The sequence below is a fragment of the Chiloscyllium plagiosum genome, chromosome 25, assembly GCF_004010195.1.
Source record: "Chiloscyllium plagiosum isolate BGI_BamShark_2017 chromosome 25, ASM401019v2, whole genome shotgun sequence".
NCBI classification, from domain to species: domain Eukaryota; kingdom Metazoa; phylum Chordata; class Chondrichthyes; order Orectolobiformes; family Hemiscylliidae; genus Chiloscyllium; species Chiloscyllium plagiosum.
The window spans coordinates 24,821,413-24,835,474 of record NC_057734.1 but is presented as its reverse complement, the minus strand read 5'-3'; the positions used below and the strand labels follow the sequence as shown (position 1 = coordinate 24,835,474).

Below are 14,062 nucleotides of genomic sequence, written 5' to 3'. Positions count from 1 at the left end.
TCAGACAGCATCTGAGGAGCAGGAGAATCATCGTTTCGGGCATAAGCCCTGATGAGGAACTCATTCCTGATGAAGGGTTTATGCTCGAAACGTTGATTCTCCTGCTCCTTAGATGCTGTCTGACCTGCTGTGCATTTCTGGAGAGAAAGTCCTTTATAAGAATTTGAAGTTACTGATCTGACAGTGAGGTTTACATCTGCTAGTGAGCCAGAAATGTTTAATCAGGTGACATAGTACTGATTCTTACCTCTGAGTTTAAATCCTTGCTATTTATTAAAGTTCAGTCGTTTTTTTTCTGAGTACTGACTTTTTTCCATGTCAGAGCTATCTCCTGGAAAAGAAAGCTGACGGGGGAGGAGGCATCATCCACTTGGTGCCCTACAAGTGGATTAACAAACATGCAACACAATAAGTTCATACTATAATTAACATAATAAAACTTCTCAAAGCTTCACGTGTTATTAGCTGGCAAAATGTGACACCACATTATGATATTAGAATGATTGTTTTCATAAGTTTTAAGGACCATCTTAAAGAAGGAAAGAGGAGTTTAGGGAGTGAGTTCCAAATCTTAGGGCCCTCGCAACTGAAGGCATGGTGACTATTGGTTCAGTAAGGAAAATCAGGGAAATGCAAGAGTCCAGAATTAAAGGAAGACAAAAACTTGAATAAGGAGTTTGGCAGCAGATGACCTGAGCTAAGTAGAGATGAGAATGTTACAGAGATGGAATTAAGCATTTGGTGATGGATGGGATATGACATCAGAAGCTCCACTTAGGAACAAACATGACATAATGATTTGGATACGTGAAAACATTCCAACACTAGGCCTTAAATTGAGAAAGGTCATGTTAATAGCTGGAAAAATCATAACACCGTTTGAATAATTCCAGTAAATAAATTGAATTTATTGTCACGCGTGCCAGAATATTTTAATAGTTCATTGAAAGAGAATCACTAGCAATGATTCTTTTGTCATAAATGTTTCAAACAATATCTTCCAGAAAGATGAAAGCAGCTTGTAAAATCTCAAATCAGTGAACCAATTTAGAAAGGAGCACATGGCATAAAGCATGACTCAGCCCATCACATCTGCTGTTTGCCCTGTGCTGACTCCATGGTTTTGTATCTTCCTCTTCTTCAAATATTTATTCAGTTTTTCTTCGAAGTGTTAATGGTCTTTGCCTCAGCCATTCCCAATAGCAAAACATTTAATTTTCCAAAATCTTCTGAGCAAATAAATTTATTTAATACACTCTGTCCTTTCTCAATGATACTTTTAATGTAATGAACCCCCCACTGCCTTCATAAACAGAGAAAATAAACTTTTCCTATTCACTCTGTCTTCAAATTTTTCATAATTATTTAAACATTTACTAAATGTCCTCTAAGCATTATTTGGTCAAGTGAAATAATCCCAGTATCTCAGGTCTGTTCTTGTAGCTATAGATCTCTATCTTGGAGAGTCTATTATCACTGGCAGATTCTAAGACTGTGTACCTAGATCCAAATCATATATGTATGGTGAAAAAAAAAGTTGTGCTAGCTCTGAACCCCTGCATTGTCACAGGCCAAATAACATCTAATTATCCATAAAAGTTAACTGTTTAGCACGCAATATTCTATGTCCACTACTTCGCATACCATATACTGCAACTCTTCTGAGAAACTGCTCATGACATACTTGGCTAAAAATCTATATCGACTATTATTTATCTCTGCAATCGGTTATTTCAAAATGAGTATATTTGTCAAATTCAGCTAATGTTAAAAACTCTATGCTGGCTTTGATTGCCTCAGACATTTTAAATGCTCACTAAATTTATCTCAAATTACAGTTTCTAAGAATGGTTGATCAGCTAATGTTAGAATAGCTGGTTTGTAGTTAGTAAATTTGTTCATCTCTCCATTTTTGAACAAGTTTTTACATTGACATTTTTTTTGGTCCAGTGGCACGATTTGCATTTGTAAGAAGAATTGGAAAATTGTGATGACAGCTTGTTATCCCCTTTCAGATTTCTTTCAGAAACCTGGGAAAGCATGCCATCAGGGTCTAGTGATGTATTTTTTTTTTATCAGTTTTTTTTTATCCTCTGAAAAATATTTTTCTACTTTTAGCTGTTACTATTATTCCATATCTACCTTTAGTACAAATGTATTTCACTCCAAATAATACTATTAACTTTTTCTATCCTTACTCAAACCTAATGTGCAATTGTTACAATTTAACATTTTAATTTTATTTTAACATCAATTATTTATGCCATTTCATTTCTTATTTTTAATCTCATCAAATTAAACAATGTTTCTTGAATTAAAAACATGAATGTTAAAAGCAGTTCTGGATGCTTGCAAAAAGTATTCCATCCTTTAAATGCTCAGTATCCTTTAAACATTAGATTAGATTAGATTAGATTACTTACAGTGTGGAAACGAGCCCTTCGGGCCAACAAATCCAAACCGACCCGCCGAAGCGCAACCCACCCAGACCCATTCCCCTACATTTACCCCTGCCCCTAACACTACGGGCAATTTAGCATGGCCAGTTCACCTAACCTGCACATTTTTGGACTGTGGGAGGAAACCGGAGCAAACCCATGCAGACACGGGGAGAATGTGCAAACTCCACACAGTCAGTCGCCTGAGGCGGGAAATGAACCCAGGTCTCTGGCGCTATGAGGCAGCAGTGCTAACCACTGTGCCACCGTGCCACCCACATATTATCTTTTCACTAAAATAAAACAAAAAACTGGAACCAAAACAGAAATTGCCAGAGGAATTCTGCAAGTCTGGCAGCAACTGTGGAAAGAACCTCGTTCTGGAGAATCACTGGTCCCAAAATGTTAACTCTGCTTTCTCTCCACAGATGTTGCAGACCTGCTGAATTTCTACAGCAATGTCTATTTTTTGTTATCTTTCTTCTAACTGTTCTGTTAAGATTAAAATTGCCCTGTTGTTCCCACATATTTAACTTTTCCACAAATCTGATCCTCACCTCATCTCACACCACAACTATGTCAATTTCCTTCCTATTTTGTTGTCCAATTTGATTTAGTCATGATGCAACCTCCTTAAATCATCATTGCATTATGCACTAACATTACCAATTTATCTAGAATGGGACTTCAGACAGCACAGTAATAAGAAATCTGAGAGAGGAGACGATGAGATAGAGCTGGGAGAATGTCATCAAAAGGGCAGCATATAGATGAGTCATAGAGATGTACAGCACGGAAACAGACCCTTTCAGTCCAACTCCTTCATGCCGACCAGATATCCCAATGCAATCTAATCCCACGTGGCAGCACCCGTCCCATATCCCTCCAAACCTTTCCTATTCGTATACCCATCCAGATGCCTTTTAAATGTTGCAATTTTATTAGCATCTACCACTTCCTCTTGCAGCCTATTCCACACACGCACCACCCATTGCGTGAAAATGTTGCCCCTTAGGTCTGTTTTATATCTTTCCCCCCTCACTCTAAACCTTGCCCTCTCGTTCTGGACTCCCCCACCACAGGGAAAAGACCTTGTCTATTTACCCTATTCATGCCCCTCATGATTTTATAAACCTCGATAAGGTCACTCCTCAGCCTCCAACGCTCCAGGGAAAACAGCCTAACCTATTCAACCTCTCCATATAGCTCAAATCCTCCAACCCTGGCAACGTCCTTGTAAATCTTTTCTGAACCCTTTCAAGTTTCACATCCTTCCGATAGAAAGGAGACTAAAATTACATACAATATTCCAAAAGTGGCTTAACCAATGTCCTGTACAGCCGCAACATGACCTCCCAATTCCTATACTCAATACTCTGACTAATAAAAGAAAGCATACCAAATGCTGCCTTCACTATCCTACCTCTACTTTCAAGGTGCTGTGAACTTGCACTCCAAGGTCTCTTTGTTCAGCAACACTCCCTAGGACCTTACCATTAAGTGTATAAGTGCACTGCTAAGATTTGTTTTCCCAAAATGCAGCGCCTCGCATTTATGTAAATTAAATTCCATCTACCACTTCTCAGCCCATTGGCCCATCTGATCAAGATCCTGTTGTAATCTGAGGTAACCGTCTTCGCTGTCCACTACACCTCCAATTTTGGTGTCATCTGCAGACTTACTAACTATACCTCTTATGCTCACATCCAAATCATTTATATAAATGAAGAAAAGTAGTGGACCCAGCACTGATGCTTGTGGCATTCCACTAGTCACAGGCCTCCAGTCTGAAATCAACCCTCCACCACCACCCTACAGAACTTCCTACAGAGTTCTAGGGTACATCTGATCAGGTCCTGGGGATTTATCCACTTTTCTGCGTTTCAAGACTGAAAAGTAGTGGACCCAGCACTGATGCTTGTGGCATTCCACTAGTCACAGGCCTCCAGTCTGAAAACAACCCTCCACCACCACCCTCTGTCTTCTACCTTTTGGGCCAATTCTGTATCCACAGGGCTGGTTCTTCCTGTATTCCATGAGATTTGACCTTGCTTACCAGTCTCCCATGGGAAACCTTGTCGAATCCCTTACTGAGGTCTATATAGATCACGTCTACCACTCTGCTCTCATCAATCCTCTTTGTTACTTCTTCAAAAAACTCAATATTTCCCATGCATAAAGCCATGTTGACTATCCCTAATCAGTCCTTGCCTTTCCAAGTACATGTACATCCCGTTCCTCAGGGTTCTCTCCAATACCTTGCCCACTACTGACATCAGGCTGACTGGTCTATAGTTACCTAGTTTGTCCTTACCACCTTTCTTAAACAGTGGCACCACGTTAGCCAATCTTCAGTCTTCCGGCATCTCACCTGTGACTATCGATGATACAAATATCTCAATAAAAGGCCTAGCAATCACTTCCCTAGCTTCCTACAGAGTTCTAGGGTACATCTGATCAGGTCCTGGGGATTTATCCACTTTTCTGCGTTTCAAGACTCCTCCTCTGTAATATGAACATTTTTAAAGATGTCACCATCTATTTCCCTACATCCTATATCTTCCATGTCATTTACCACAGTACATACTAATGCAACATACTCGTTTGGTGTCTCTCCCATTTTCTGTGGCTCCACACAAAGGCCGCCTTGCGTATCTTTGAGGGGCCCTATTCTCACCTTGGTTACCTTTTTGTCCTTAATGTATTTGTAAAAACCCTTTGGATTCTTCTTAACTCTATTTGTCAAAACTATCTCATGACCCTTTTTGCCCTCCTGATTTCCCTGTTAAGTATACTCCTACTGCCTTTATCCTCTTCTAAGGATTATTCAATCTATCCTGTCTTTACCTGACATATGCTTCCTTCTTTTTCTTAATGAAACCCTCAATTTCTTTAATCATCCAGCATTCCCTATACCTACCAGCCTTTCCTTTCACCGTAACAGGAATATACTTTCTCTGGATTCTCATTATCTCATTTGTGAAGACTTCCCATTTTACAGCAGTCATTTTACCTGTGAACACCTGCCCCAATCAGCTTTTGAAAATTCTTGCCTCATACCATCAAAATTGGCCTTTCTCCAATTTAGAACTTCAACTTTTAGATTTGGTCTATTATTTTCCCTTTTCCATCGCTATTTTAAAACTAATCGAATTATAGTCATTGGCCCCAAAGTGCTCCCCCACCGACACATCAGTCACCTGCCCTGCCTTATTTCCCAAGAGTAGGTCAAGTTTTGCACCTTTTCTAATAGGTACGTCCACATTTTGAGCAGAAAAGTTTCCTGTATATGCTTAACAAGTTCCTCTCTGTCTAAACCCTTAATACTATGGCAGTCCCAGTCTATGTTTGGAAAGTTAAAATCCCCTACCATAACCACCCTAAAATTGTTATAGATAACTGAGATCGCCTTCCAAATTTGTTTTTCAGTTTCCCTCTGATTATTGGGGGCTCTATAATATAATCCGAATAAGGTGATCATTCCTTTCTTATTTTTCAGTTCCACTCAAATAACTTCCCTGGATGTATTTCGGAAATATCCTCCATCAGTACAGCTGTAATGCTATCCCTTATCAAGAACGCCACTCCCCCCTCCTCTTTTGCCTCCCTTTCTGTCCTTCCTGTAGCATTTGTATCCTGGAACATTAAGCTGCCAGTCCTGCCCATCCTTGAGCCATGTTTCTGTAATTGCTATGATATCCCAGTCCCATGTTCCTAATCATGCCCTGAATTCATCTGCCTTCCCTGTTAGGCCTCTTGCATTGAAGTGAATGCAGTTGAATTTATCAGTCCTATCTTGTTCTCTGCTTTGTCCATGCCTGCCCTGGCTGTTTGACTCACTTCTTTTCTCAACTGTACCAGTCTCAGATTGATCTCTTTCCTCACTATCTCCCTGGGTCCTATCCCCCCATCTTACTAGTTTTAATTGTCCCAAGCAGCTCTCGCAAATCTCCCTGCCAGTATTCAAGTGAGAAATAGGAAAAGGCCAAATCATTCTGAAAACTCCAAAGATAATAACGCTGATGTGCAATGTGAGGCTATTGCAGCAGATTCTCCAAAAGGGTAAGAGTGGAATCGAGCAAAACCGGTTCTGCTTAACTACTCAGTGAAGGAGAGATGGAGGAGAATAGTATGATTCAGTGTTTCAGTAGTTATTGACAAACCAAAATGAATAAGGAGAGAAAGTGTGCCTGATTCACAGTAACAAGGAATTTTCTTTGTCTTTGATTAGTTCAAGTGTTGTTCCAGGAGAGGAAGCGGAGACAAATTTCCTGTCAGGTAAATGCTCGCTTTGTCAGCGAGCTGGAACAGCTTGATTGGAGAATGCTTTGTACTTTAAAGCAATTTGTTTTTGTAAGTGAGTGACTTAATAGACCACTTCAAAGGTCATTAAGAGCAGTCATGTAATGAGACACTGGAAGCCTGATAGTGGGGATGACAGGTTTCTTCTTTGCAGTGCATTAGTGAACAATTTTTGGCTTTATGACAATATGGTACCTTTCCTGTACATTTTCCCATAAAGGTGATATTGTTTAAATTGTGGCTGAGGCAAATTTCAAATATTACTGTTAAAAATTGTGTTGCAAACAAGTGAGGAGGGGTGAACAGCATATGTAATAAATTTACAGAGGTGATGGTTACATATACATGACTTAAGCTTGCATAATTTGCCTTAAAATAGGAAGATATTCACTTTATCAATTGCTTCACCAGTGGCAATTGTATGTGTTAAATATAAACTTAAATATTGCTTCATGATATTTAAATTGCTTCAGAGGAAATTATTTTTAGACAATTTCCTGTTTTGATATATCAGATTTTGGGTAAATCATTTAGAACAACTATTTTTTCATTACAAATGTTAGTTGCTCCTGAAGGAACTGATTCTGAAAGTAATATCCAATACCTAATGTAGGCCATATTTCATTGGCACACTTAAACTGAGGTAGTTGCAGTAAGCATAATCTTGTGCTATGAACTAATGTGGTAACAATTCACTTTAGTATGTTACTTATTTAGTGACTGCAAGGTTTCCAGACAAAAATGTAAAATTAAGGACCTTAATGCAAAATGTAGTCGGTCTCAATCCTTGTGATAACCAGGACCAAGAAAGTAATGTGCTAAATGTGGTGTTATTTAATTATAAGAGCTAACTACTGCACAGATGAATGGATACTGATAAAAATGTCTTTCAACCAATTAAAGCCTGCCATCTGGCACTGGATTGATCAATCAGTAATAAAATTGTGCAATGCACTACTGTATTTATGTATTTTCAGCATAGGGAAGTTGGTGGGAAGATGAATGTAGGACACGAATTACATCAGAATGCTTGAATTAGATTGCAGGATGTTGTTTAGACAATTAAATAAAACAGTTGTTTAGTGACCTATATAACAAACAAATAATAAGTGGAATATGCAAAATACATTATTATACTCATAATTACTACAAATTAATATCTTGTTGCCTATTGGGCAAGCATGCAACAGTTTAAAAGAATCCTTGCCAGTTTGTGGCTTTAAAAAAAGGAAAATGAGGCAAATAGAGGAAACGGCAAAGTGTAATGTTGCTTTTTAAAACAAGATTCTGGAACTCTAGTACTCAAACGGGTATCCCCAAAGTCCATCATGTGAAATTTCAGGTTTGTATAGCACATTCAGAATTAATACTCCATATACAGATCCCAACATGCTAGAATCTGTACTATGACCATCTAAATGGGATTAATCATTTGTCACTGTCACTCAATACTATCATTGTCAATAACAGTGTGACATCACAGTACATTGTTTTCGCTCCTTCAGCTGAATGAGGAAGCAATTCAACACTAGCAGTGGCAATAAGCATTTCTTAAAATGTGCTGATGGTGATGTGCAAGTGGAGAAATTAATAAATGTAGAATTCTCATTTGTAATGATTAGCGTCTTTGCCAATGAGCAGTATTATTTACTGTACTTCCTCTGAGACCAGCAATATTTTGAAATGCCTTACAGCATCAGTCATGTGGTTCTGCTCAAAGGTTCAATGAGTCACATAAACCATCTTGGTTGACCTAACATGTTCATGGACTTTTTAAAGCTGAAAACCAATTTGCCCAACTTACCAGAGAAAGAAAACATCAAAACTATCACCATTGCTGCAGATACACCCCAAGTCGAGAGCTTGTTTTGGAAGCCTTGGGTTATGGGAATGATGTGGCCCACTCATTGTAGCTGATTGACTGTAGTAAGTTCCTTGACTCTGGGGATTTTGGCATGAGGGAGGACACATGTTGGAACACCTGTCCTACCAGTAGATTTGCAGGATTTTGCTCAAGTATTGCCAGCAATATTTCTCAAGGGTTTGAGTTGTCTGCTATACATTGTTCATATCTTTAACATTAACGGGAGGGCTCGTATTGTTGCTGTCCTGTAGACCATGAGCTTGAGGTTGGTACCAGATTTAAGATCTTTGTCATCCATCATCTGTTCCTCAGATAACCAAAGGCTTCATCATAGCGATGTTTTAATTTATTGATCTCATTTGTGTGCAGTGTCTTCGGGGCAAAAACATATGTGAGGAATTGTTCAGCATTTTTTGTATTTCATGCTGTACAGTCAGTTCTGACATAACGTGATAGTTCCGTTCTTGTGCGATCTCGCGTTATAAGAAAATCGCACAATAGCCACGTCATTTAAACTAATGAAGCCGAAATCATGTCATTGCCAATAGAGGTAAGGAAAGTTCACATTCTACAAGTAACAGTTTAAATTCTTCAATTTCGTTAAAGCCAATTTGCATTAAAGAAACACATGTTGTAGCAGAACTGACTACAGTTTGTTTGAGTACTGTAAACATTTGTAATAATCTTAGAAACATTGTTTCCTTTTCCACTATAGAAACTACGTGAGAAGCAGAAAGCTGTGCGGGAGAGCCATGGGCCAAACATGAAGCAGGTTAAAATGTGGAGAGATTTTGAGCAACTGATGGAATGCAAGAAACAGTGCTTTCAAAGACAGCAGCACCAGAATTCTATTGGTCAGGTGATACAGGAAGGAGGAGAGGACAGATTGATCTTGTAAATTATATAATTGATTTGTCTTATTGTGCCTCAAAAACTTAAGATTCTTTGTCTTGGGGCTTTTTCAACAGTTTTTCAACTATTTTTGAGTTATTCTTGGTTTTAGTTAATATACCGAATTCTAAATTTGCAATTAATTGTTTAGTAACTTAGATTTTGTATGCAATTAGCACCTACAAAGTCTCATTTGCAACAACAAATTTGATGATCCACCAGCTCTTCTGTAACAACATTGTGTTCTCATGGGGTAAAGCAGGAATAGAAGTTTTTGTCTTTTCACCATGGTACCTCAGGAGAATTGAGTAGTGATCATACCTACTGTACATAATTTTTCTATGCCACATTATCTTTCATCAGCTGAAAAAGAGAAACAGATATAAGGAGCTGTGCAATTCAGGCCAACTCAGAAAAAACTGTGACCAGAGTGTGAATGAAAATAAATGTTGAAGCTTATTCATAGGAAATGTGTAAAGCAGGCAAATATTGAAAATACAAACATATGTACAGATTTCTTAACTACATCAAAATATTCTTCATGAAAACAGTGAAATGTATGATTTTCAAAGTTGTGTTTTAATAAAAATAAGTCAACCATACCAGTATCAACAAAATTGCGACCATGAGTCTTCACTAATATCTCAAGTGTGTTCTGAGGGTATTATAGCATAGGAAGTCCCAGGATTGACCTTTGTGCTGTCACCTAAATTGGCTGAATGGCAGTGATGATAGCACTTAAGAATAACTTTGTTGCTCCCAAGTTAAACAGCAGGAACAAAATGACAACTGTGCCCTAATCTGGTCCTCATTAAAAGAGCTTCATACCTGTTCAAAGGTGAGCATGATTACTTTTGGTGATGTACTCTTTCCACAAGCAAATAATTTACTAGTGCTCATAGTCGAGAACAATTACTAATTCAGTGTCGTACAAGAGAGCTGTTAGTGCCTTGATCCTATACTGCTTTCATGGGGAGGAATTTATGGTTTCATAGCATAATTTAAATTAGTATGTATATTGCCTTGCAAACTATTCTGAATATTTATAATCAGCATTGTTGCAGATGAGCTTGAATTCTATTTCGATACTCGATCGGAATTATTGGGTTTATTCATCCCTGAGTGGCTGTATTCAACTTTAGTACATCAAAAATATGAACAGTGCTAAAGTTCTAATGATTATTCTAAAGATTATAAGAGCCATGATTTTCTGTGTTAATGAAAATGCCAGATTTTGTGTTTTTTCAAAATGCAGGCCATAACAATTGTTAAGCAAGTAAAGGCTCAATTTATATCAATTAGTTCCTTGATATTAGTGTTTTCGTTATTAGATTCTTATTATTTGGTACTAAGTATAATGGTCAAAGAGGAGCCAGTTGCCATATTCTTAACAGCTGAAAATAAGTCAATCAGTTGGGACTGCAGCCTTCTTTTGGAGTAATTTTTAGACTGTGCCTATTATTGAGTGCAGATGTCGCTGCCAATTATTCTTCAGATTAAAGAAGTCTCTCAGGAAATATACTGGATTCAACATCACTGAATCTGCAATGATTTGCAATGGGAACTTGATTGTACTAAATAATCTGAAAATTTGGAGCTCCCCTTCAAGCTCTAATTTTGTCATTTCTGATTGCATGAAACAGAATAAAATGGCAAGAAATTGATAGAACAATAATCCAGATTCACTTTTCCCCATAAACACATGGCAATCTTTACTGTCTCTGTTTGCTGTCTTTTAAATATTTTTGTTAAAACTTTGCGAATAAGACTTTGATGTGCTTCTCCATACAAAATTTAGAAGACCAATAAATGTGATAGAGTAATAACTATATTTGTGGGAACAGTGAATCTGCAGATTGAGCTGTTTTGTAGTATTATGATAGGTTTCAGAATGAGTGTTTGCACTTGTTTTCAGAAGTATGCCTGATCTTTTGAATAGGTTATGATTAGGTTAAAAATATTGATATAGTTCCCAGCATGTAATGCTGTCACAATAAAAATGTAGTGTATAAACGTGTATGAAATGATTTATTTTGTGCATTTTAAATGTTTGATACATGGAATTAAAAGCACATAGTTCCTCATGGAAAGTGTGTGCAACAATCTGAGTTAAAATGCAGAGTTTTATTTGCCATATTACCAACATGACTGAATGGATTGGTTTTTCCAGTGATAATGAAATGACTCATTAGACTAATTTGTTTCTACCACAATGGGTTCAATTTTCATTCTAGGATGTAGTTCCATTGTTGCAGGAACCCGCAAACATTGACAGGACAATAAGAGACTTCCAGAAATCTTTAGATTGCAGCCCACTGTCTTTGGTGGGAGCTACCGACACATGAAGGGGACAGTGAGTGGGTTTCTATTTCCATTCACCACCTGATCAGGTAAAGAGCAAAGGTGAGATTAATGCAGTGAAGGCTTCCCAATTAAGCGATGCCTCTCTGTTCAGCTTCTAGGATGCGGCCACAATTGCTGAATGCTTTATAGGGTTGCCTGGCAAAGTGACCACCGTCCTGAGCATAAACTTTCTGGATCATGCCTTTCCAGGAAACTCACCCTGCATTTTTACTAAAATAGAACAAAGAACTGCAGATGCAGGAGATCTGAAACAACCCTGAGCCTCAGCGCAAGCTAAAAAAACAGCATCTCATTTTCCACTTGGGTACTCTGCAGCCTCTAGGACTCAACGTGGAGTTCAATAACTTCATAGTCTAATTCCATCCTTCCATTTTTTTTAACCCACCCTTCCCTTTTTTTTTAACCCACCCTCACACCTGGTCCTGTCATGACGTGGGTTACTTTTAGCAGTCAACCTATTCTGGCCCACTCATTATTCACTTATCACATTACATGGATCAAAACAGAAATTGCTGGAAAGAATTCAGCAGGTCTGGCAGCATCACTGGAGAGAAAGCAGAGATGTGGGTCGATTCTCTTGCTCCTCAGATGCTGCCTGACTAGGTTTTATGATAGGTTAAGTTATTTGGTATTCTGTTCTCTCTTGTTTGTGTTTCAATCTTGTAAATAAATTCTGTTTTGTTCAAAACTAAGTGGTTTGGCCAATTGCATCTCTCCTGGAATATCCATGTTATACCTGCTTAAAGCAATGAGCAAAGTTAGGGTCTGGGCTATTTTTTGAAATGTTTTGAGGAGGTTCTGGCCTGGTCCATAACACACTTAGCTCCTCTTCTATCCTGGCCTCATATCACAAATCCTCTCATTTGCCTATTCCTTCCATATCGCATTTTTTCTCTCTCTCTCTCTCTCTCTCTTCAACATAAAAAACATTTTTCTCCTAGCTGCTATTAGTTCCCTTGGTGTCACTGGACTCAAAATGTTAACTCAGCAGGTCTGGCAGCAGTGGAGAGAAAGCAGAATTTCACCAGCAATTTCTGCTTTTGTCCTGGATTTCTATTCCCAGATTTCATTCGAAATCTGTGCATATACGAGAGCCGACCCTACACAGGAACAGTAGAACAGCACCAACTCTACCCTGAGAGCTGTCTCCCCTTGGCAGCTGGCTGAGATGGTGGGGGAGGGTGAACCAGGCAGGCAGAAGCAGCAATCAGGCCCTACCCAGCTCAGGGTGGGGCGGTATGGCAGACGGACCTTGAAATCTGGAGTGGTGGTGGCTATGTCCAGGGTCAATCAAATTGGCGAGGTGGGGCCAGTCTTCTACAACTCTGCCAGAACCTTCCAATTCCATGCTTTTTCGACAATGATTTTCTCTTACATCATCATCCCCCCCCTCCCCCCGGCCCACTTCAGTTGGTCACTCTGGAGACAGGCATCTTTTCAGGAAATAGGTAACGACTCTTACCAAAAGTCCTAATCTTCCTTAATCATGCAGTGTTGAGAATGTGTTATGCAGCTGGATTGATAATATCTGCCTCCTGTTTTTCACCCTTTCATTCGCTCACCCCCAGCTCATCATCACAAGTCATTGAAGATCTGGCCAGTTGTATCTTTATAAAATTCCCATTTGCATTTGCTCACTGGAAAGAAATCATTTGTACACGTTAGAGTCATAAAGTCATAGAGATGTACAGCATGGAAACAGACCCTTCGGTCCAACCTGTCCATGCCGACTAGATATCCCAACCCAATCTAGTCCCACCTGCCAGCACCCGGCCCATATCCTTCCAAACCCTTCCTATTCATATACCCATCCAAATGCCTCTTAAATGTTGCAATTGTACCAGCCTCCACCACATCCTCTGGCAGCTCATTCCATACAGGTACCATCCACTGCGTGAAAAAGTTGCCCCTTAGGTCTCTTTTATATCTTTCCCCTCCCACCCTAAACTTATGCCCTCTAGTTCTGGACTCCCCGACCACAGGGAAAAAACTTTGTCTATTTATCCTATCCATGCCCCTCTATAAGGTCACCCCCTCAGCCTCCAATGCCCCAGGGAAAACAGCCCCAGCCTGTTCAGCTTCTCCCTATAGCTCAAATCCTCCAACCCTGGCAACATCCTTGTAAATCTTTTCTGAACCCTTTCAAGTTTCACTACATCTTTCTGATAGGAAGGAGACCAGAATTGCACGCAATATTCCAACA

The 14,062-nt window shown here is 39.0% G+C and overlaps 1 protein-coding gene across 2 annotated transcripts in view; it reads left to right on the top strand.

Annotated features, from left to right (window-relative positions):
• The window catches only part of ift81 (intraflagellar transport 81 homolog), a 110,133-nt gene extending 97,702 nt beyond the window's left edge, over positions 1–12,431 (top strand). The window contains exons 19-20 of one of the 2 annotated variants that reach the window (XM_043715705.1): positions 6,670–6,716; positions 9,320–9,477. In XM_043715705.1, the coding sequence (XP_043571640.1) occupies positions 6,670–6,716; positions 9,320–9,371 (99 nt within the window). In that variant the 3' untranslated portion in view covers positions 9,372–9,477. Of the gene's footprint in view, positions 1–6,669; positions 6,717–9,319 lie in introns of both variants that reach the window. The other variant, XM_043715704.1, reaches the window with a different exon arrangement.
• The last annotated feature ends 1,631 nt before the right edge of the window (positions 12,432–14,062 follow it).